The sequence below is a fragment of the Epinephelus lanceolatus genome, chromosome 12, assembly GCF_041903045.1.
Source record: "Epinephelus lanceolatus isolate andai-2023 chromosome 12, ASM4190304v1, whole genome shotgun sequence".
Taxonomy (NCBI): domain Eukaryota; kingdom Metazoa; phylum Chordata; class Actinopteri; order Perciformes; family Serranidae; genus Epinephelus; species Epinephelus lanceolatus.
The window spans coordinates 39,216,802-39,242,062 of record NC_135745.1 but is presented as its reverse complement, the minus strand read 5'-3'; the positions used below and the strand labels follow the sequence as shown (position 1 = coordinate 39,242,062).

General features: G+C 42.1%; 1 protein-coding gene across 1 annotated transcript; it reads right to left on the bottom strand.

The window, feature by feature from the left end:
* Positions 1–920: 920 nt before the first annotated feature.
* wnt9a (wingless-type MMTV integration site family, member 9A) lies at positions 921–25,261 on the bottom strand. Its single transcript, XM_033651409.2, has 4 exons — positions 25,110–25,261; positions 10,007–10,266; positions 9,049–9,311; positions 921–6,349 (listed from the first exon to the last, which is right to left on the bottom strand). The coding sequence occupies exons 1-4, from the start codon at positions 25,199–25,201 to the stop codon at positions 5,837–5,839; spliced, it is 1,128 nt and encodes a 375-aa protein (XP_033507300.1). The 5' UTR covers positions 25,202–25,261; the 3' UTR covers positions 921–5,836.

Below are 25,261 nucleotides of genomic sequence, written 5' to 3'. Positions count from 1 at the left end.
CATCGTTGACTATGTTGCTTGCATTGTTCATTTTAGTCAAACCATACAGTTTGAAAACGAGGCGCGGCTCCAACTAGAAAACGATGTTTTGATGCATTGGATGTGCTGAATGTGCACATCAAGGCAGTAGAGGAGGAGGCTCACCAGAGTTTGTTTGGAACCAGACCGAGACTTTTTTGGGGAGTTTTACCTTATCTGCTGTGAGGGTCCAAGGGACAGAGGGATGTCATGTGCTGTAAAACCCTCTGAGGCAAATTGTGATTTGTGATATTGGGTTTTATAAATACAACTGATTGATTGATTGAATCGATTGGTGGTCACACCTGCATAAACCGCACTTAGGGGGCAAACAAACTTGAGTTCGATTGAGCCGAACCAAAGAGGGCAGGTGTGAAAGCACCCTAAGTCATCAGCTGTGCTTCAGTTGATTCACAATCAACCAATTGCGCAGCGACCCAGCTTCTCCATTAGCCTGTCATCTCACTGCTTCTTGTTTTAAATATGGCTCTTGTTCTGCCTGAAGTTCTTTCTTGTTGCAGCCATGCGCACCTTCCACCTCCCCATTATCATCTAGTCTTCTCAGATTCGTCAGCCTCAACTGCCTCATCAGCCGTCAGCCGCAGAGTCATCAGCCACCATCGCCTCCACCAGTGTCTCCAGTGTCTCCCTCTGGTGTCCAAGCGCCAAAGAGTTCTGTTAAATCTGTTCATCTGTACACTTATAGTCTGTATTAAACATTATCATTACTTCATTCATCCGTCTCTTCTGACTGAAATGGTATTAAATCTTTTAAGATATAAAACTGACATAAGTAGCAAAACCTTTATTTCAATGAGCAGCTACTTACTAATACCTTATAGTAATGAACTGATTAAAGTGAATGCTCAGATCGCCACTCAAGAATGAAGCCAGACATGAAATAATTTAAAAATTCATTTATTATTTCAGATTTTTTTCGCCTTTGTTATACAAAGATGTTAAATAACTTAAATACATTCTTACCAGTCATTTGTGATCTGTTTATACCTACAAGCTATACACATGAGGTAGAGGAAAATAATTTAGGGTTCCCATAAGACATGAATAAGTGAACATGGACAAAGCTTTGTTGGTGTAGTATCATCACAAAGGGCAATACATGGTTGATGTGTTTTGTCTTTGTTTTACAAGCACAGCACAAATCCTAACAAAAAGTACATGTACATGTAAAGTGATCCAAAGAGTATAAACTAGACCACGCTGATGCAATCATGAGTTTATACCGCATCATATGGTGATAACCAACATTACAAAGTCTTTTCACAGAAAGAGTCGATTATACAAACAGATCAAATCCTATAAAAAAATATGGTTGATGACTGTGATTTTGTTTGAATACTCGCAAAAATGTGTCATGATCGTGCACATGAGTAAAAGACAGCTAAAGGTGAGTTGATTCTAAATTTGTTAGGATTTGTTAGTGCTTAGATAACAGCAAACTGTGAGATATGAAATGAAATATGCTTAAAGTATACACTGCTTCTCGAAGCCTCCACCCCAAAAAAGGAACAAACACCCAAAAGAAAAAAACAGAGTAAAAAATACAGGATATAAAATCAATTTAGACTTTGACGTTATTTACACTAAACACATGCTCATAATATATTTAAAAATAATTTATCTTTTATTTTTTTTCTACAAAACAGAATTTTGTACATGATCCACTGACGACTAAACAGTGCAGAGTTTTGGATTTGAAAATATGCACTGACTGTGACATCTGAAAACTGACTGGCTGCTGCATCATGCTCCTCCGTCTTGGGAGAAATTTTTAGGCCTATGTACAATCTATAAACAAACAAAAATGCACTCGCTGTGCATTTGGTATTCCTGTCATGCCTGTTTTGAATCTACTCAATAGTAGAGAACCTCAGTGAGTTTGGGCCGAGGAGTGTGTGTGTGTGTGTGTGTGTGTGTGTGTGTGTGTGGAGAACGCACACACCGAAAGCTGTGGGAAGCAGGCATTTATGCTTCAGGTCTCAGCATAGCTATTATGGTTTCCATGTAGCGTGCAAAGTTCTATGTATATGTTTTGACCAGTCTTTATTTGGCATGCCTTCTCATATCAAAATGCTTGGAATTCATCTCCTCAGGACAAATAACCCATGCAAGGCTCCCCTCCTAAAGCATGATACTGCTGTCGAGGACGGTGCTTTAATTTCAAATATAGTGATAATCATCTTTGAAGTATAAACCATCTGTTAAAAGGTAAAAGCCACTTTTAAGGACATCTGGCATGGTGCTGCATCGCTGATTACAATCTGTAACCGTCTTGTTCAACAGCTGCGCGCTGTTTCTACAAATGTCTCTTGCGTTTCGTACTGCTACCAATTTCTGTTTCAGTTGCTTGTGAGAGTTGAACATGTGCCTCACTTTTGTCTCTATACCACAGGAGAAGAAACCTTTGCTATTTACAATTTAATAGAAAAAAAAAATCTGCACTGCACTGTATCCATAAATACAGATCTTAAAATACTTTAAAGGGCTTTTGGGCTTCAGTGCGTGAATGGCGCTATAATACAAAGCTGGGTCCCTCACTCAGTAGTTAATTCACACCCATCTAAAACAAGGCATATCTTATAGTATATAACATAATGTTCCCAGAGGCTATGAGCTGAGAATACAATGAAATATGATTGTCTGCATTGTTTGTGTGTTCAGAGGCATTTGTCAGAAAATTAAACCTTTGACTTCATGGTTATGTCTCAAAGCAAAAGTTTGACATTTTGGGCAATGAGCTTATTCATTTTCTTGCCAAGAGTTGGATGAGAAGATCAGTACCACTCCCATATCTGTCGGGTAAATATGAAACTACAGCCAGCAGCCAGTTAGATTAGCATAAATACTGGAAACGGGGAAGCAGCCAGGATTGCAACTCTAAAGGCCCTGACACACCATAGTAGATGTTGGTGAGCGTCTGTTGCCCTCATCAGTGTGGTGTGTCCCGCGCTTTTGCCCCTTGTCGGCCCCTGTCAGCTTTTTGTTCTGCCGAATCAGCGACGATGGAGTGAAATCACTCTGATTGGCGGTTCAGCTTAGCGCACAAGAGTAGAAACAGAATTCAGGAAAGTTAAAAAAAAACAGCTTAAATCAGGGGAGTGAGACCAAATCAAACTTGTTAAATAAGGTAAGATTATTTTTCCTTAGCCACTGTTATGTTGCTGTTATTGTTCACTTGCACGCAGTAAATATGCTTAGATTGCGTTGTTAATGTGCTAACTAGCTAACTAGCATAAGACGGTCTTCCAGCTCCCCTTTTCAATGAGGAATACAGACCACAGACGTCTGCTGGTATGGAGAGTTACTTCCTCTCAAGTAGGTGCAGAACATACATGCCAGTTAGCTGTTGGCTTTAGTCTTTGCAAAGTGTTCATGTGCAACTTTTTGGATGACCCTGACGTGAGGCGACGGTTTGGTGTGTCTGGGCCTTAAATCTCACTGATTAAGAGTGGCAAGTCCAAAGTCAAGACTGGGAAGTCCCAAGCTCTAAATTTCGTGGGTCAAGTCCCGAACAAGTCATAATGTGTTCACCAAACGTAATGAGTAGTTATACATTTGATTTACGAAAATCATGAATGCTTTTTAATTTTTTTTTTACTTATTTGTTAAAACAAGTTTCTTGGAGGTTGTTGCATTTCCATCTGTAATTTTAGACCCACAACTTTGCAGAACTGTTAGTTCCTCATGGTTCTTTCCTGCAACTTGATTTGGATACAGTCAGATTGGCTCAAACAAAGTGAATGTGGGAAATTCAAGCATCAACTTGCTGGGAATGAACAGCGCTAGCATTAGTTGATTCAGTAAATGATGGGAAATTAATTAATTTGTTGGTTTCTTTTAAATCTTTGGGCTTGGGGGAAAATTATGAGGTATTTTCAAGTCAAAAGGCTAAAGTCCAAATCATGAGGGTCATAGGTGTTATAGTCCAAGTCAGGCCGCAAGTCTTTTTATTTTGTCATTTGATTTTAAAGTTGAGTTTAAAGTCATCAAATATGTGACTCAAGTGTGACTCAAGTCCAAGTCCTGTGACTCGAGTCTACATCTCTGTTGATTAGCATGTTTTATCTTGTGTTTCCAGTCTTTATGCTAAAGCAAGCTAACTGTTCTAGCTGTAGCCTCAAACATTGGAGCGGTATAAACCATATAACTGAACAAAGTGAATGAGTATTTCACAAACCGCCTAACTGTTCCTTTAAACTGTCACCGTAGTTGCATGGCAGGGTATGTGTGTCAACTGTGTCACTGTTGTGCCGAGCAACAATTGAACAATTTCACTGACTTCTGACATGCAAAACCCCAGTGTTTGCATTCAGACATCAATTTGCCGAACATTACACAAATATTAGTCTTATAAAATATATTTATATTAGCTATGAGACTTGCGCATTCATCTTCACTTGAGCAACTCTGCAGACACGTCAAGTTAGATTTCTGTCTCGGTCGCCCCATACTGTTTGGACTGACCGTCTCCATGTGTTGAATATGGCTCAATCAAATCATGGCAGCTGAAGAGGAAAGAAGGATGTGAAATGGTAGGGGGCTACATTCCTCCAGTTCTCCACAGTTTTGTTTACAACTTCAAAGTATTAAAAGTTAAACAAACAAAAAAATATAGATTTAAGCTCTGCGGAGCTCAACAATTTCTGATGTGAGTCACACGTGGACCGTTTGCTGGTCAAGTGATCACCTGTTGTAATGATGTTGGCTGTACTAACAAGGCCACTGTCATCTCCAACTTGGATATTATTTGTATTTGCACTTTTCCTCTCCTATTTTATCCAAATACTAGTTATAGTGGTTTAAGTTATTCCCTGAACACTGGTTCGCTCAAGGCCGAGAATAGCCTAAACTGACTGGTTTAGTTATTTTCTGTTAATGCATTTACTAACAGCTTCATATTATATTATTAAAGAAAAGAGATCTTATTTTTCTCCCTGTGAAGGAGTAGTCCCAAAGGATCTATAAATTATCCACAGCAAGACAATGGACACAAGTGTGCTGCTTTCCAAAGGGCCTCGTCGACATGAATCAAGAAGAAAAACGAGCGAGAGCACACAAACAACAAAACATTTGTGTGGTTAGTGGTTTGTTTTAACATAGTTAGATAAGTGGCTTGTATAATATCATTACAATATAACTGAATTTATTTACATACATATGCAAACACACAATGTGTGTGAGTGTAAATATGTGCGTGTAGAGTAAATCTTACACCCTGTCTTTTTTTTTTTTTTTTTAGCAGTCTCTGAATATGGTTTTCATTGCCATAAAAGTCGTCATTTGAAACCCCCACCCCCCAACTATCTACCACATGCTCACGTACAAACACACACATGTAAAGATTGACAAACACACACACACACACCATTCTTCTTTGGGATAGACCCCAGAAACCAGTCTGTTGGTGTTACTGTCCTTGTGTTGGATCCTTATTGACTGGACGCTAATCTCTGTGAAAAAATTTGATTTTTGAATAGGAAAATAAAAGCTTCTCTCTTCAAGGCAAAGCCGTGATAAAAAAAGACAAGAAAAAGGCTTGAGATGTTGACCCAGTTGTCTGAGAAGGTTTTTATGGATCTGCAAACCCCAGACACACACAGGGGCCACAGGACCTCTGAAACCCAACCCACAGAAATCCCTCAAAGTGCTTATTGCTTCTCCATCGGCTCACTCCTCTTTTGTTTGCAGAACACTGTTCCGACAGTGGAAGCAAAACCTTATTTGAGAACATAACAGCCACTCCTCTTCAACACAACCATCTTTCACTTGCTCCACTGACCGCAGGGGCTGACAGGGTTTACCCTTTGCAGGTATAGACCTCTTCTCTCTGTGTGCACTGCTTGCATTCGACGTAGCAGCACCAGCGCACCTGGCACTGGCAGGGCCGGGTCACCTCTCTACTTTGAGTGTTGTGGCCTCGCCCGCAGCAGATAGCGTCGCAGTTCTTGTCCTTGTAGCACTTGCGGGCCGCCGTGCCCGACGAGTACTTGCTGGGTCTACAGAAACTGGGCGAGTCCTCGATGTGGAGCAAGTCCATAGTGCGAGGGATCTGATCGTTCAGGCCAGGCAGGGGCTGCTGCTGCTGCTGTTGCTGCTGCTGCTGCTGCTGCTGGCTCCGCCCTGTGGAGATCTCTCCCTCCCCCGTGGCCTCGTTGGTGGAGCTGCCGACCTTAATGGAGGTCTCGTAGCGCTGCTTCAGCTGCTTGCCGATCTCGTGGAAGGGCAGGAGCTGCCTCCAGCAGGTCTGGACGGTGCAGGAGCCGGAGACGCCGTGGCATTTGCAAGTGGTCTCCACTCCGGCCTTGATTACCTTGTTCGGAGACAATGAAATATTGTTAACTGACACGAAACATTAAAGGAATGTGATGAAAGCTGTGTCATTTCATGAGCCTTTGTTTAGTAAGCAGCATTTCAAAGAGCCAAATTACCCAAACATGCTCATAATCAGACGGTGAGGGTGGAGGGCAGTGGTTTGGGAGGAATGTAGAGACAACATGGAAGATTATTACATTCACTGTTCCTTTTTGATATCACAATAAAAGGGATAAACAGAGGCTTAACATATTGCATGTAAACTATGATTAACGTAATTCAAAAGGAGAACACTGTTACACTTTGTCTAAGCCTTCATATAAAAGACTAAGAGAATATCAGTTGGTGGGAGGATTGATTTTGTTATAACCACGGATGACATTTTGATCAAACTCAATAACTGTTATTATGATAAGTGAGGGGAGGATATTGCTAAGAGAGGTGCTTTCAGATACATAATCCATCCAGACAGCCATGGGAAAGAGGAGACCTGTAGAAGCTGAGCACTATTCTTATCCTTCTACTGTACCTGTGTTTTCTAAACCCACAGCTGATCAGCCCAAAGTTCTAGTGTTGTAATTATGTCATTATCTAGAGAATAAGTCGTGCAAACGGTTGAAAAGAGAGAGACAATAATAAAGAAGGTCCTCTCTATCTAAAATCATACATAATTGCAAGTGAAACACGGAGGTCGTCAGCAAAAGTGACCACAGACACGTTTATTTAACGCTACTTGACCTCATCGCAGTCAGCCAAAGTTCACTTCAGCATCAACCGCAGAGTAAAAGCAGTGTGTGTGCGAAAATCAATGACAATAACACATTGTCTTAGATGGAGTTTGGATAGCATCTACAGTTCTTTTCTCAGACTGTGAAAGAGATCGGGGAACAGGAAGTGCATATTCATCACACCAGCAGGTCAAGAAAATTTGATAGGTCAGCTTTAAAATGTCGGGGGGATGCAGAGGCTAGCACATTCCAGCTCTGTCCTCCGTGTGGGAATTCATCCCGAACGACTGCGGTGTACCTCACTACATGTGCAAATCACACACACACACACACACACAAAAAAAAAGAGCAAAAACAATGTTGTAAATCTTTTATCACAAATGAAATCTCTGGAGAGATTGGATTTTGGAGAGCCAAGCTGAAAAGGAAGAGCCTGCATTGGTCTTTTGGGAGAGTTTTGTGTCTGCTAACATTTGGGAAGTGTGCCTCTGCTATAATTCATTTTGAAACCAAAATGAAAATGGCTACAATATGAGAAAAGCCGAGTAAAAGCAACAGATTCCAGACCTTCAGTTTGCTTTGGCTTGACAGATTAAGACCATTCCCTCTTTTTTATTTTACTATTAAAAACACTTCCAAGATGAAAACCCCATATTTGCTCACCACAAACAATTACTGAATTGTGCCAGAGCACGAATGTGAGTCGCTGCCTATCTAATCTGGGAGAGAAAACCAAATATTGACTAATGAGCACTTTCAGATTTCACCAAATTTACAGTGGCAATTACTTTAATCAGTTTAGGTTTCTTTTTTTCCCTTCAGATTTCTCGGAGATGCCTGAAACTCTACACTGTGTTGTCAGTAATTCACTCTCCCAAGCTTCCCCATGTATAACTCTATCAATATCATTCTCTCTGGTCGTATGAAATTCCTCTCTGGTCATTCTTAACCGTATATTTGGACAGCAAGTTTTGTCTTGGACAGCAGTCATTTACCAGCGCTGTAATGTTTAAACTCCAGCATTACAAAAGCAAAACCAAAGATATGGTAGTACAGTATATCCGGGATAAGGCGCACAATGACTTGGCACTTCAAGCTGCTGTTTGTCGACATAATTGCACAGATCTCAGTCTGTATTATATTATCACAGCTTTCCCACAGTTTAACTGATCCATGGGAGCAATTAGCCAACATTTCTGTTTAAATACTGTCTGTGACTCCAAATGAACTCTGTTCTCTTTATGAGTGTGTCCTGGTTGAACTTATTACTTTGATAAAAGGCAAATTACAGCGACAGTTGGCGTAAAGATACTGCTTTAAAATTATTGTTTAATTTACTTATCCTTTTCTTTGAATTTAACTCCCTAAAATGTAACATCACTGAGTCACTAAGTCACAGTTTAATGTTTTAGACAAGTTATGAGCTTGGAAAATACTGTTGCTGTCAAAGTCACAGATGAGCATGATAATCTATGGAGGAGTGAATGGTGAAAGATAGAGACTTCCAATAATTCAGTGCTGCACTTCCATGACCTTTTGGCACTCGCAAGAGTCATATTAAAGCGAGAACGGTGAAAATCGATGCAGCCGTGCCTGAGATATTCAGACTTTTTGTCCCTAGGATGGGTCAAGCTCCAAAACCACTGCGTCCTACACTTTGTGTGCAACTTGATAGTATCTTGTGCTTTCTGCTTGGTAAACCTTCCACATTGTTCACGACAAACCAAAACAATTAACAAAAACTCTCCATAGGGCCGAGGGAAACTGCAGCCTTTTCAAATTGTTCATGTAAATTAGATTCATTGATGATATAAAAATATCTACTCAAGCAGTTTAAGTGAAAGAGATGTCATTTAAATTATTGTCTAGGCTCCACCGAGTATTATTCCCATTACTAGTAAAATGACTTTGATGCGCAAAGTCAGTGGAGTGGCCCATAAATAAACCATCTCTATCTTCTCACTCTTACCTTCATGCCCACATTTGTGTTGTGCATGTCCACGCGTGCGCGCAGGTCCTTGTTGGAGCGTTTGCCCAGGAAGTCCTTGACAAACTTGTTGGCGTATTTGAGGTTGTCTCCACAGCCTCCCCACTGCCACGCCTTGCGGTTCTCCAGGTCCGGGGCTTCGTCACACGTGCAGCGCTCCATGCGTCCCGCGCTGCAAGCTTTGGCCATTGCGTGGGTCAGGCCCGCCGAGGAGATGGCATACAAGAAAGCTGTCTCTTTAAATCCTGGGAAAGAGCAGTGGAGGGTGACAGATGAGAGGCAGGAAAATCTAGCGTATGTAAAGGAGTTTTAAGCTCTTTTAATTCTATTTTTTATTTCCTATGTTTAAAGAAGCTCTGTGCGACATTTAGGACATATCTACGATTCAGAGTCTGATTCTGATTCATGCACTGGGTTCTCAACATAATGGCAAATGAGCCAGCAGCTAGCAGCTAACGTTGCTACCAGCGCCAACAGCACTGACAGCGGCATCAGTGCTGACAGAGCTAACTTTAACCTGGGGGGAAACCGGTGGGTGGCTGCTACACTTCTGTGACTGTCAGGATGGCATTATCAGTGGAAACCGCCATATGAGCACAGTTTAGAGTGGCGGCGATATGCTAGCCAGTGGGATACACACATGCACTAACATGCACACATCGCTCGACCATCCATCACAACAACTAACAGAGAAGCTTGGATTACAGCACACACACAGGGAGCATGACTTCATTCTCTGCTCAGGACGCCATTATACCACCATATCTTTGCACAGCAAATAGTTATTTGCCGCTATATTAATGCTCAGAAAGTCGTACACAGCTCCTTTAAACACAGGGTAGTAAAATGTACGGATGTTTCAGTTGCCTTCCTCAGTGTGAAATATTTGAGAGATACAAGGTTTGTTTTGAGAGTTCAGAAGGAAAAGAAAAGACTGTACCTCTTTTTAGTATGTTGGCTCGGTGTCGGCCCTCTAAGGTGCAGTTCCACCTCTCAAAGCGGAATTGATACTGGCATTCTAGGGCGCTCATGGTGATGGCCTCTCTCAGGGTCTCCGCCACGCCCGGGTCTCGTCTGCACATCCTGCGCTGCTTCTTTTCCAGTTTGAGCCGGTCGCACAGCTTGTAGTGGGCCCTGCCCACGTTCTCCTCTGGTAAAGAGTTCAGTGGCAGGATAGACAACGGTTCATTACCTGTCAACCTAGAGGGAAAGATCACAGACGCACTCAGGTCAGTTAAAACAGCGCACAGGGAGGGAGCGGATTCATCTTGATAAAGGTTCCAATAAAGTGCAGGATGCCGACCTTCCTGGATAAACAATAAGAGTTGCAAAGATATACTACATAAACAGCACAGGAAGTACAGCTGGGGCATATAATGCTCAAAAGTTTGGTTAATGTTCAAATGAATTCAGCTGTTCAGTGGTTAATGTTCAGGGGAATTCAACATTTGCTGGAGATTGAGATCAACCTCCAGCGCAGGCGTGTCTGTGTAGAGAGCAAACTCTCTGCAGAGGTGGAAGAGTTCTTTTCAAAAGAAGTTCCTGACACCGTTTTGTCCCTGTTTTAGACACAGAACACAGAACCAGCGGCGCTACAGTGCTGAGAATCTGTGATTGATCTTATAATTTGTTTAAGCAAGAAAGCATTCAGCTGGTATGGAGACATATTTTAAACAATGGCATGCGGTGAATGTTACAGTCATTCAACATGCATGTGAAACAGTAGCCAGTGGATACTTGGTTTAATATTTATATTATATCCTGGGGGGGGGGTCACTCACAGCAGCACTGTATAGATTTAAACATGATCACACATCACAGGATTCATTATAGAAGCCCAGTTTTCAGGATCTTAAAGCTGCGATTCATTTGAAATATAACAAGCAGAAGTTTCAGTTCTAAACATGGTATGGAGAACATGTGGTAGACTCACACTCCTTTTCGTCAGTTTATTTAAGGGAAGCGTATATAAAACACACAAAGCGGGGACTGCCACATAGCTGGCAAAACCGACGACCAGCGTTCTGAGGTTGTGATGGGGAGAGCAGAGCATTACTTTCATAAACACACACAGGGGACATGACTGTCAGCCTGTGACCATTTTGGTCACACCAACTGACAGGATTGGCACCATAGTTGTTCATTATGTGGAATTGCTGGCCTCCTTTACACCCTTAAAGTGAAACTGAAGAATAAATGGATTTACAGAACTCACAAAAGCACAAGTCTTCTGGCCAACGTGACTTTGCAGACGGACTCAGGACACTTTTGTGCACTGGTTAACACCTCACCTAATACTTCTACTATTTTCACTGATGACGGAAATCTTCAATTTTAATCGTTGTGTCTCAACTGATGCAACACATTCTTACTCCGACTTCATCATTTATCAGCTTTTGGTCATGAAAAGTACCCTGTGTGTGTTAGTTGTTGACGTTCTGGGACACCAGAAGGTGTCAAGTTCTGCCTGTTACATGCATTGTCTACTTTCAAAATACACTTCAGTTTTTGCAGGAAATGCACAATTTACATACAGTTTCTTTCAAAATAAAGGCAATACGTCAGTACAACAATACAAATTGACATTTTTTGTCCTCCAACAACAAACGCACGTGGATAGGTTTAGAAAAAAAGAGCAGGGTTTAGCTTTCTAATCTTATGGGACACGAACACTACTCTCCCGGTTGAAAGTCGATGTGAACAATCCACCCGCCCTACTCTGACTCTTGCCACGTTTCCCCCTGATGCCGCAGAGCAACGTTAAACTATAACAGCTTTTTTGTTGTTGGTGTCTGACAACTTTTTGGAGTATTTGTACTTTAATTTGACTTTTTATATTTGCGTTAACTTTAATTTTTACTCTACTACATTTACTAAATAAATACTTTGACTCACATTTCCCCAAATCTTTTTTGTTACTTCATTACAACAAAATACAACTGGAAAGCTTGGCAGATCAGTAGTCCTAGCTTGCATGTCAGATCATAAGTTAATCACGTAAGTGCAGACAAGTGCTCTTGAAGCTGCAAATAATTTTTGATTTCCAGTCACATGCAACACACTCGCAACTACATGTGTACAATTCCACTTGTTGATGAGACTGACTTCATGATGGAAGCAGAAAGTCCCACAGCAGAGAGGGTGAGTAATGACTCAAGGAGATAAAGATTTTTTTCAGATGACTGTACGGTGATTGCTTGTGCATTGCTTCACTGCACAAATGTTCTTTAAAGCTTTTAAGTTGTAAAGAAGTGTAACCCTCCCTTTTTAAGGTGGTGTATATTTAAGGAAAAAATAAACACAATTCTGAACATGTTTTTCCATTAAGGACATCCACTTGTACTTTAAATTCCAATACTTATATCAGATATAGATATCAGCTACTTTAAGACTTTCACTCATGTAGTATTCTAATAGGTGACTTTAACCTCTACCAAAGTCATTTCCTGGTAAGATATCTGTACTTTTCCTCAAGTGTGACGAGAAGTGTGTGAGAAGTCCACACAGCCAAATAAATCAAAAGAAATCCAACCAAGAGTAACCACAGCAAACCTGCCACATGGCTGTATTTAACCATGCAGTGTAAAAAATGATTCCACAATATTGTTGTAAAGGTGCAGAGCACCTGTTGGATGTCCACACCAGTTTGGTTAATGGAGCAGAAGTGTTGACCGGTGATCTACATTACTTACATTTTTGACTTCATTACTGTTTTTCAGAGACGATTCTGTCACCACTCATATTCGCTTCAGCCTCGAGCAGAAGGTCACAGGAGTTCTTGAACAACAGATTTGTTTTAATAAGTCCAATAACTGACTGAAACGTTTCCCCCCGGGTCCTCAGTTTCATACCAATGGACTTAATAGCTCACATATGCTATACGATATTGTCTTTACGATGCATTCATGGCCTGGTTGAAAATCCGAGCAGTCAAATCAAAAAGGAGGCGTTGGGATTTGCTTTCAGATTGGGTCAAATGGTTTCCTTTTTACAAAGTGTGTTTGCCTTTCCCTAACTTGTCTGACAGCTATGAATTTTCAAATGGAAACCTGGCAAGCTGTGTCTTGACAGAGATTGCTCTCCCAACACACTTAGAGAGTAAAAAAATGTATGGTTTGAGGCGTACAGAGCGAAGCATGCACGATGCACGAGGACTGTCTCGCTGTGAATAACATTTTCCTCTTATTTGCCTCATGCTTTGTTAAAATACACCCAACGAACAATGCCAGGGAAACGTGTTCAGAGTGCCAAAACAAACAATTCCAGCTGACCCGGTGTGTTACATATGACTGACAACCGTTCCACAACATTTCTATGGCAAGCAGGCAGTCAGGGATTGAATGATGGCGCCACGTGGAGTACCTGCTTAAGTCCATTTGAAACACCAGAGGGGAATAAAAAATCACGAGAATTCAAGATATGTCTCAAATTCACACCACAACAGGAAGCTTTACTGCTGAATATGTCTGCAACTTAAAAAACAAGCAAATATTATGGAAACTGTGTGGTGCTTAGCAATATGATCCAACAACAAACGGTGGTCTTAATTTACTCAATACCACCAACATGACGTGCACATTCCTCAGTAAGGCATGCATAGTAACACATATCAGCGTCGAATCTTCCAAAAGCCCACAAGCCTGCCAAAACAAGACACCATTAGAGTGACAGACCTCAACTGTCTGTGTGACGTCTGCCTGTCTGAGACAAAAAGATGGTCTGAGCAGCGCTGGAGGGAGTCCAAAGATGACATGACACTGATCTCAGCGCTACTGTCTCTGCGGCTTTTTTACACAAAGGCATATTTCTAGCTAGTTACAAAGACAGCCCGGAGGCAAAGCATGGAGAGGAGAGATTTGAGAGCGGAGAAACACTTTACGTCTCCAGAGAAGAAACTACTGGCCAGGGCTCGCTCTTGTGCGTGTTTCCACTCTGCGGCAGACCAGAGAATACTCAAATAGTATCACAGATGTACACTGATTCCATCTCGCCTGTCTACTGATAGATGCACTTTTTAGATATTTTTTAGATATTTTTTAAGATTAAAAGCATTTAATGTCAATCATTCATCTTTGATTCAACTTTGCTGGAAATTAAAGATAATATTTTCCCTGGATGCAGGACTGTGACCCCTGCTGTCACACAAAAGGGTCACACATTCCAATATGGTGATCTGCAAAAAAAAAAGAAAAAAGAAAATATCACTCTGCTGTTTGCGAAGAGTGAACTCATTCAACTCACTTAGAGGAAAGGAGAACTGGAAAACAGTGCAGTGGCTGAATCACAAAAATCATTACCGATGTGAACTTGAAATCTTCGGTCAAAAGGAAGTCAGTTGTGTGTTTTCCCATAACGATGACCTCTTTTATGAGGAAAATTGAAAAACAACCACGCCATCTCTGACAACTTAGTGAAGCTCAGTTATTTTACAAAAATACTGGGCATCACTTTCTAATGATGGACTATTTTATGAAGGGTTTAACAATCATATTTAATGGCTATATTGAGGGTTAATAAACTGTGTACTAAAGCTTTATAGGCTATTAATAAAAACTTTTTCAGTCTGTGGAAAATCTCTTTGTCTGATCGAACCATATTACCACTTTCCTTCTACATTCCCAGGTCATCAAACACATCACATCTCACCCACTGGTGTCTGATAGCGATGCACAGGACGCCCTTCAGCATATCTATGTTACGCACAGTTGAAACAAACTGTAACACGTGGGTTATGCTGTCAAACATTTACTGTTAGGTTTAGGCGACAAAACTAGAAGTTTAGAAAAAAACATCATGTTTAGGGCCAAAATAAGTAAGCTTCTTACATCAGTGCGCAATGACCGTTATGTAACGTTACTTTACGCTACAACACCCTGACTTTTGGTTTCACGTGGGACACAAATTGGTCTCCTGGGTGTAAGTCTTGTTTTGTTTGACCCATCCATTACACCAGCTCTCAGCATCAAGTATTGCTGTGTATGGATTCACACTAGAGTTAGCTGAAAGCCTGGTGCATCTCATAAAGACGCTAGAGGGTCACACTCCAAGGGGCGTGACAAAGCAGCCTGGCACTTGGGCAATGACTTGCTGCGTCAGACACTGACGAAAAAGCTGTCCTTTAATGTGTGCATGATACACAGCCAGTTGCCATTATAGTTTAGGGGGAAACATGGTGAGACAGTAACGAAAGTTGAGGCGAGTAGGGTGGATGGGCCCAACAAAGACTGATCTTCACCTGGGAGAGCGGTGTCCATGTCCTGTAACATTGTAAAGCCAAACCATGCTGTTTTTTCTTAAACCTAACCATGTGCGTTAGTTGATGGGGGAAAAAAATATGAATTTGCATTGTTGTGCTGACGTAGTGCGTTTATTTTGAGAGAGACTGTATGTAAATGGTAAATTTCCTGTGAAATCCGGAAGTGTATTTTGAGAGAAGACATAACAGGCAGACCCATGACCATGAGCTTTGATAGGTGACGAGGTCGGAGTGAGAATGTGTTGGACAAAGCATCAGTATCTGACGACCAGGGAATGAGAACAGGCTGCATTGGATCTGGACCGAAATCCATTTAGTAGCAACTTACTGACTGGTTGCATCCGAAGAATCCAAAGATCTTCATTCACTGATTGAATCTGCAGATAATTTTCTCCATTATTCAATTAATGTTTGGTTTATGAAATGTCAGTAAACTGTGAAAGAGCCCATGGTGACGTCCAAATTCGGGGTGTTATTGCATGAAAAATGTGTTAATGATGAATCTTTTTTTTAAATTATTGCCCATTAAGTTTCTGTTGATTGGCTTTTCCATTTATCAGCTAACCTTCTCAGCTGTACAACACTTATGACAACACAAATACAAAATATGAAATAAAACTTCTCACACTGGTCAAGCGACAACTGATCTATAAAATTCATTTTCTATTCCCATTAATAAGGCTGCTGGTTACAGCTTTATTAAAAGGTAGTGACAAATGCAAACCGCAATTTCTTATCACTAAACATACACATTATTCAAACAGTAGGTGAACCTCAGGGACCTACACAGTTTCTCCGCCACACTGAATTACAAACTCAGAACATGTAAGTCTGTGTTTTCACATCATGGACCATTTCTGTAGGTGTTTTTGTTTGAGGTGTTGTTTGAGGTGTTGGCACAGCAACACCAATTACACGTGGAATATAACACCAACATATAAAACTCATTATTATCCTACGTGAGGTGGGATTCTTGCTGATGTTTGCTCAGCTTTGCTTTTTCCATTCACACACTTGCCTCTACACACTCTTCGCAGACACCACTGACCCACTGCTACGCCGCGCCTCCTCCTCCTCCTCCACTGTCTTTCACTTAGTTAAACCGGAGTTTGTTAAGTCCTTTCTCTCTACCTGTCAGCACCTCCCATTGCCCGTGACATTTACTTTATATACATTTTCCAACGCAGCGGGTTCAGTGAAAACGGATCGTTTCACACCGTGGAGCCTCAGTGTCGATCCCTCGAGGAAATCATTGACCAGCACTAGACTTCGCCATCAACGCTCCCTCTCTGGCTTTACATTACAGGCCTGGAAGTGATTCTCAGCTGGTGATTCTGCTCTCTGCTCGTTTGGTATGTCAATAGTTAAGGAGATATAATAAACTCTTAGATAGCAGCAAACAAATTATATCTCTTACTTTAACTGTCTTTACCTATTGAGGTGCCTGCTCTGTCGGGTACAAACACACATAGCTTTGTAACTGCTGGTGTTATTCATATACTCACACAACCATATATAAACAAAGGCGGCTCAGTCCATGTGGTATAGATTAATCTCAGGAGGCTGAAGCAGTCCACACAAATACTAAACAATTCCTCACACAATGAATGAATCACTGCTTCCAGCTTTTAAAAAATATAAAGATTTGCTGCTGTTCTCTGTTGTAAATAATTGTAAAGTGAGTGTCTGTGGGTTTTGGACTCTTGTTCAGACAACGAAAATCAATCTGAAGGAAAATAATAAACATCACATAACTTGAAAAGTAATCAGTTGGTAATAAAAACAATCACTGGTCACAGCTGGAGCATTAAACAGGATGATATATCAGCCAGTTTTATCTTATCGCAGATATATTAGAACATGAAAACAAGGAAGTGAAGCAAAGAGATGCCAAAGATATTTCTGAGGTAATTTAGGGACGGGGTCACTTTTGTACAACAGAGAGTACTGAGTTTGTTTTTCAACTGTAAAAATTCCCCTTTATTACAACGCTTGAAAAAAACTAATTTATGGAATCGTTATTAAAGCTGTTTTTCTGTTTTGTGTTGGGGTGTTTTTTAATTCCAGCTCTCAAAACTCCGCCAATTTAAATGTTTTTTACTTATCAGGAAGATTTTTGCAACCTCTTCAGACATTCACGTTGTGTAAAATATATTACAAATACTTGCAATAATCCATATTTTCCAACTGTTGAACAAGTCATTGAAAATATTTGATTATACCACAACAAGCAAAGCAAACATGTTTATGGCCCAAATTTGGAGATAAGAATCAAAAGAGAAAATGTTGTGGCGACTTCCAGCCACTGTCTGTTTATCATCTTCACTCCACAAGGCTAACAGGTGCTGGCTACGTTTGTGTATGTCGTTACTATGCACATGTGTGAGCATGCGTCCATGTGCACATGTATACGGGCACTTACTACCTTAAGTCAACACCTACGAGAGTCAGTCGTGGCTGAACGCGCCCAGGCAGAAAAAGCACAAAAGCCACAGTTTCTCCATCAGCCTGAGCTTGCAGGTTGTGTGGTCTGGTGTCTCCTAGATCACAACTTACTCCCCTCCTCCTTCTCCTCCTTTTTCCCTCTTCTCCGAACTTCCCCTATTCCCACTGGTCAATTACTCTAAACGAATGCCAATCATTCCGTCCAGCTGTTGGCTCAAAACAAAGTCTCCCGTAGACAAAACCACCGCTGTCTATGGACGTAACCTACACAAGACAATGACAGACATGAACATGTGTCCTGGAACTGTTGAGCTGTCATGAAGACAAACTAACGTGCTCACCTGAGATTAATCTGTGCATATTTTTAACAAATCAAACACTGAGTTTTTGTAGGAAATTGAACTCGCCAGTGCCGATCTCCTTTTCTCTCTTTCACTTTTTCCTCCTGCCTCTCAGTGTTTAAAATGCTCCTTTTGAGGGGGGGGGGAGTGTGTGCTTTTCTCAGAAATGTTGGATGAACTTCAGACCACCCTGCCCAAGTCCCATCTGGTGTATCACAGCCCAGGCCATGCCAGAGGTTGTAGGAATGTGAGTGTGTGTGGTGTTCTCCCTCTGGTCCACTCTAACTATAGCTGACAATGTGCTCCACAGCTAAAACTTGAATAATTGAAGAAACCATGAATCAGTGTCGAATGACTCTCTGCTACAGGGAGTCTCCAGGCTATTGTCCACCTCCAAGAAGACAAAATCCTGCACTGAACTCAGATATTTTCTCCCCAGCAGCCATTACTGACACCGTTCATTCCCCAAGTCATTAAACCCAGAAATAGGGGAAAGAGTAAACGATTATGTATGAGGCTAAGATAAGATTAGTCACTGGTTGAAAGCACTGGGTGTTGTGACTACTCCTAACAAGCTGTGGCTGACACAGTACAGTAACATGACAAAACGACTTTGAAAACAAAGAGGTACTGGCCTGGGACTTAGTAAGTCATTATTGGTTGAGTAATGAGGCTTTCTGCGTTGCAGGGATGTCATGCAACATCTAGAAGCACTGCTGTTCACACTGTGAGGGGGAAAGTCCGATATCTTGTATGACTTAACAGGATATGACCCAACGTTATATCATCTGCTGTCCCTTCTGGTCATTTACAACCAGGACGTGTCTGACTACTCCCACTAATTGACTGATCCGGTCAGTTCCTGTGCATGTTTTCTCTTGATATTTTAAATGTGAATGACACGATGCATGAGACATGTTTTCTTTTCACTCAGTTTTTCCACACAAAAAGTTGCACCAGAAAAATATCTTTCTCTTTCAATTCATAAAAAAAGTTACTGTTCAGCCTAATTTTTTAATCCACAGCCGTGAGCGCTGGTAGCTGAGCAGTAGGTCTACAGGCCCTGGGTTTGGGAATGGGAGTGTGGGGCATGGTAAGAGGTTTAACTGCTATGTGAGAACTCAAGGCTTCTAAGGTCAGCAGCTCAGTTATAGTCACTGTGTGACTGGCACAGATTGGGCGCGCAGCAGTGTCCGCATGACTCCCCTGTTCTAGCCTACACCATGGCACAGAGCAGCCCTGTACCAGCGCACCGACGCACCAAACACGTTCAGGCACACATACCGTACTCGGCTCTCACCGATTCGCACATGCTGACACAAGACCCAGACTACGGTAATTTGGTGAGAGAGCAAAAACAGTTTGACTATGACCTGTAAAGCAGATATTTAAAAGTGTGCAGAGAGTGGAAATGTCAGGTTTGTTGGTTCCTGTTACACTGGGCAAAAGCTCTCCTGTGAATAAACCGAGCATGCAAAGTCAAACCACAAAATCCAAAACAAAACAGTCGCTGTTTTGAATCATTCATGCCTCGGTACCTTCAAGTGGCTGAGTTCATTAACAGTTATTTACTCCTTACTACTGAAAGATTATGTTTTCCTGAAAAGCCTACAGAACCCGAATGCATAAAACAAATATGTCACCTTATCGTTTTTAATCTTGTTGTAACAGTAATTTCCAAGTTAAAGTTGGAATGTGTTATTAATTTGCCTACACATGAGAAATACTCCCAAAGCATGAGTTTCTGTGCATGTACACACAGCTCGGTTATCGCCTGGAGTGAGAAGGTTTGACTCTTGACAGTTGGGAGTCATGCAAATGGGCCATTTTCAACGTGAAACAAAAACTTCTTCAGGCTTAATTGCAGCACAGATTGTTTGCCATGCCTAGGCCCATTCATGTCAGCGTACATCTGACTGTGTCCATTCTCAAACTAATGCTCAGGCTTTATGGATAAATATGCCTTTTGGGGCAAACCTTAGTCTATGCAATAACACCCATTTGGCAAACACACACTTTTGAGTGGAGTATCTGAGTGCATGTCAGGTCAGGCTTCTATAGGATTGTGTTTATGTAAGATGAACATACTGATAAAGTGCAGTGAAAGTCTAACCCTGCAGTTTTGAAAAGGTTTGGTGAACTTTCTTTCATCCCTTATGAAATTATTAATCTTTCAAGCAGGTGCATGAAATTAAAAGCAGATTTTTATGTTGGTTGCTTCAGAAAGATTTAGATTTAGATTGTTAAAATGGACCATAAAAAAAGTTAGACATGAGAATTTCTCTGGGAGACCAAAGCCTTAAGTGAGGGTTTGTCAATCTGCTAATCTTGGCACATGTGAAGTGCAATGTTTCTTCTATCCCCACAAACCAAGCAGAGAAAACGCCTGCGGTCAAGGATGGAAAACACAGGACATAGCGGTCACACTAACTAGCATCATCTCATCAATGCCTGACCACTAAAAGTATCTTGAGTCTATATTAGTTTTCCTGTTTTGCAAATTGCCCATGTCTCCAGCTCCATCTGCAAAGATCATCACGTGTTACCAACGAGAGTTTCCTTCAATGAGAGTTTCCTCCCCATATCTTCTGACTATCCACCAATGAAGTGCGCAGCTGACTGGTGGGACAGTCCTTTTAAAATCAAATATGTCTTCGCTGCGGTCTCCTCGGCATGCCGATGACACCAGAACTGTAGGTCGTTAGGATGTGAGCAGGCCAAACACATTTTAAAAGCCTTACCAAACCATGTAATCTTCAAAAATATTCAGAAGAACCATGTTATTATACAGTATGAGCCCCATAACAACCCACTACGGACACCGCTGAAACCTCCAAAACAAAGGTGCAATTTTTGATGATTCAACCTGTAAAATAAACAGTAACACTGAGCAACACTTAGTTTAGAGAAGACATGATATTCTGTGCTGAGAGGGGGATTTTTCCTCTGTAAACTGGAGCTGAGAGACACTTCGTACATGTCATGCAGGTTGACCACAACTAAGCATACGTAGGACTGTTTTCTTTTCCTGAATTATTTTTACACAGACTTGGCTGCCTGTGCATTTGATGTTTTCACATTTCATTTCCCACTCTCCTACTGTTACACCAAAAAGTTACAAAGTGCTGATTGAGGACCATCCTGCGCTCTCAGAAGGCGCTGCACCACCCTGTGGCATCCACAGGCATAGCAGGCCCTTTCCACAGGGATGTTATACAGCAGAGCACTCAAAGCAAAGCACAGCTTAGCTCAAATCCGGATGTATCAAACAGAAATATAAAGAAAACAAAGCTCTCTCTTTTCAGAGGCCGTGCGGTCTTTTATCTAAGCCTCCAGGTTTGCGTGATCTCACCACGCTACACGGTCACAGCACCAGTGCTGAGAGAATCCTATCTTCTTGGCTCACAGTAAAGTGATACCCTTTGAGGTGTGGCTGTAGCCACAGGATATCCTATGAAGTTGGGAAATCCCTCTATCAACGGTGCTCCCCGCCCTGCTGCACGTCAGGGCTAATCAGTCCTTAAGGCCTGGTAATGAGACGCCCGCCACCACTGTCTGCCAGGCATCGCCAGCCTGAGCCCACACTAACTCTGCTGCTCCTAATGAGTGGTAATCACCCAGCAGCTCCCCACAAACCACTGCAGGGATGCCGGCACGCACATGAAGCAGGCGAACCAAGGAGATGGGAGTGGAGAAAGAGGAGGGAACCAAAGGAAATGTTTACGTGGGGCCGCTTAAAAAACAACTTGTAACATTTCTTTGCCGTGCTAAAGAAATGTGGCTCCTTTAAAGTTTAAAACACACGGCTGTTTGATACACACCAGGAACTAATTCAGCACAGTGATAAAAACCTTTTACAGCAGCAAACTGAAAAATCACTCCTCCTCAGTAAATTTACACACATCCTATTTGTTATCCTGTTGTTTTTGGCATCCTGCCTCACCTAATGGAGTGCTGAAAACAATAATACCATCTGAAAGGGCATCAGCTCTGCTTCAGGAACCAACTGATGATAGAGTGTTTAAGTATATCGCAGTGATTAAATAGCAACTAATAGCACTATATTTGCTTCTTCCGGATGCTGCGGTGCTGCTCTGATTGGTAAATCCCAGCTGCATGACTGTGGGCAGCCTTCCTGTATATGTCGCACATGAACTAAATAAAAACAAACTCTTGACTCAGTGTTAGGACTCACATTCAGCACGGTTTACAAGACCACAGAATGACATGCCTTTTACCAAAACTCAAATTTAAACCAACACAGTCGTCTCAGAGAGCCCTCTGAGCCTGGACAGTGTCAAGTGAGCAAACGAATCACTTCCTGCTCTGACAGTTTACACAATATCTCATCGAGGTGCTGTAACCTATTAAGTCAGGTAAGGAAAGCGCAACGATCATCTCCAATTTGAACTCTAATGATAACGGATTTAGCAGAACCAGCACCTGCCACAACAGGCTGAGGGAGAGAAAATGAGTGCTCACATTCTTGTGGCAAAGGATGACAATTTAAGCGGGTGCTTGACTACGCCAGGAATCCCACCCCACCCTCCACTGCACAGACTATGGGCAGGAGAGATTGTGTTTATGTTACACTTACGCTCCACCGCACTCTGGAAATTGGGTATGCAACATTGACCCTCTATTTTGAGTAAATCAGTACTCAAGAGGCACTAGGATGCCTCGTGCTCGTGGAATATTTATTTGAACAGGTTTGTGTTAGTGCGTCCCACAGTCAAAGCTGAGCAGGACTGTGCCGGAGTGTCACCGGTGTCGAGTTTCTGGGAAGTTGGCCACGGGGCAGTCACATTTTGTATCTGTGTCACCTGTGCAGGCTCTTTCAGTGTGTTTCATGTTCCTCAGCTGCAGGGCTAAATCATTCACTGACACTCATTCATATTCCCTCCTCACCGAGCGGCGGAATAATAAATCTGGAGTATCGTAATACCACATGTCTCTCTGCACTACACAGGCCACAGATAGAGAACAGACTGACAGAGGGAATTGAAAACAAGTGCTAACTGAATAAGTAAATATGCATTACCATTAGGACCATTAAGGCTGATGTGAGTGCCAATTTGGCACGTCAGCTTTAATACATAAAGCCTGCCAAGGGCGACACTGCTACAGGGAGGGAGACAGAAACAGAGAGCAGGGTTACATTTGTCCTTCTAATGCAACTGTAGAGCTGAAACCAAAGACACAGACAGGGAAAGTACTTGATATGTGCATGTGCATTACAGATGATGACGTTTTGCTGAATAGGGGTTAGATGTTTCCATCATACAGAGCTATTACAGGTGCCATACAGCATGCTTACATCATTCAAATGAGTGCCAACACTTTGTAACACCCAAGAGAACAACATTTACCCAGACATGTGAAAAACTGTTAATGACAACAATCAGGTTAATGCAGAAAATGATTCAGCACTACCAAAAGGGCTGTTTTTCTTTAAGTTTTCCAACATTTTTATGTAAACATACCGTATTCAGACTCACCTATACATCCAGGAGAAGGTGAACTACACTGCTACAGGTCGACAGGTCTAACACACGAGTCTAACGTGCCCTTAGGGGACACTTCCTGCGCTCTCTTGCAGATTCACAACAGTTCCCAGATCAACTAACACTCCTGGATCCCGCACAACACCCATACCTATCATAAATTTGACTCTGCTGGAAAGGCTTCAAGTGTCATCACTCCACAGTCTACAGCCATTTGTCTCTGTGCACGTCTGCACTGTTTGCAGCCAAGGGGAGCCCTAACAACACCCATCAACACAGATATTTGTAGATACTGCTGAAAAGCACCAAGATCTTGCCTCTGCTTAGCGTGACATGCCACCTCAGTAGATTTTGTTGTTGTTTTTCTGAAGATTATGGGGACTTTGTGGATAGGAACTCTTCAGGTGAAACATGGCTGCTCTCCCACCTGACATGCTGACCTCATTTGAACGACCTTGGCTTCCCTGCAGGGTAAATGCTCTTCTGTAACTAAGGGGGGGGGGGGGGGGGGGGGGACTAAGAGTGCAGTTCATGTGAGTAGGCACATAGTACATTAGCAGCCACTCTGAAGTGGAGGTCATAGTGGGCTACACCTAAAATCCAAGGCGTTCCCTGGGAACTTTGAAATATACACCCTTGTGCTCTTTCTAAATTAAACATTATTGTGTACATGACATGATTCATGAAACTCTAAATTTTTCAGATTAATTTCCTAACACGTGTTCCAAGTGTTTTTTAAAGCTGATGGAGGCAGCAGAAAAAAGACCCTGCCAGAGTTGTGTGATGTTTATGCTGGATGGGGGGAATTTTCTGTGCGAGCTGAGCAGACGTTTCGGCCACCAGTTCAGTCAGTCAGATTGCTTTATTGTTACCAGCTGTTGAGTCTGAGGCATATACACTCACCTTTCGCTCCGCGGCTGTTTTCAGAGTCGACTAAGGATATGATTTTACAAGTGTTTCAGCAAAATAATCACTCGACCGCTACCTGCCATTCAAACGTGCCAGGGGTTACTTTACAGTGGGCGCTGGCTCAATTGTCAGGGAAAGAATGGGGTGAACTCTCCTCGGCCAACATTACTCCGAGCCTGCGTCTATCTACCTATAATAGATGCTGTGTTTACGGGGTTGCAAAGATACTCCGTCACCCTGCTTGTCACAGAAAAAAGTAACTGTCAGCAGCTTCAGTGAGACCAAATCGTGCGCAGTCAACCTGCTGCTGCAGCCACCAGCTGCGAGGCCGCGGAGCGCTGCGCAACCGCCGCCAAATGACACCTCAGTGACCCGCAGATAGTAAAGCAACCAAAGCAACTCAGAAAACAAGTCAAAGTTATTGTTTGGTTTTTGGTGCAAACACGCTGAATAAACTCATTTTAAAGAAAGTTTTCAGTGAGTTTAAAAGAGTCAAAGAAAAGTTGTTACCTGCTTTACATTTCAAGAACCAATCAAATCAATGAAAGCAGCATCATGGACATAACTGTGTGTCTGCCAAGTCCTTACCCGAAATATGCTGCGGTTGGTCCAGGCAAGTTGAGAAGATACACTATAACTGTGAACGATAACCATCCCAGGAGTAGGTGTCCATCCAGCATTTTGCTGCGGCTCCAGGGCAGATCATTTCGTTTCTCCTGAGTAGCTGTGTAAAATCCCTT

What these genes read in the sequence shown, in the direction of transcription:
- wnt9a (XM_033651409.2), bottom strand. Translation starts at nt 25,201, where the DNA reads ATGCTGGATGGACACCTACTCCTGGGATGGTTATCGTTCACAGTTATA. An exon ending in CCAACCGCAGCATATTTCGG is followed by an intron (nt 10,267 to 25,109) that starts GTAAGGACTTGG and finishes CTTTCCCTCTAG; the next exon opens with GTTGACAGGTAATGAACCGT. An exon ending in AGCCAACATACTAAAAAGAG is followed by an intron (nt 9,312 to 10,006) that starts GTACAGTCTTTT and finishes GCTCTTTCCCAG; the next exon opens with GATTTAAAGAGACAGCTTTC.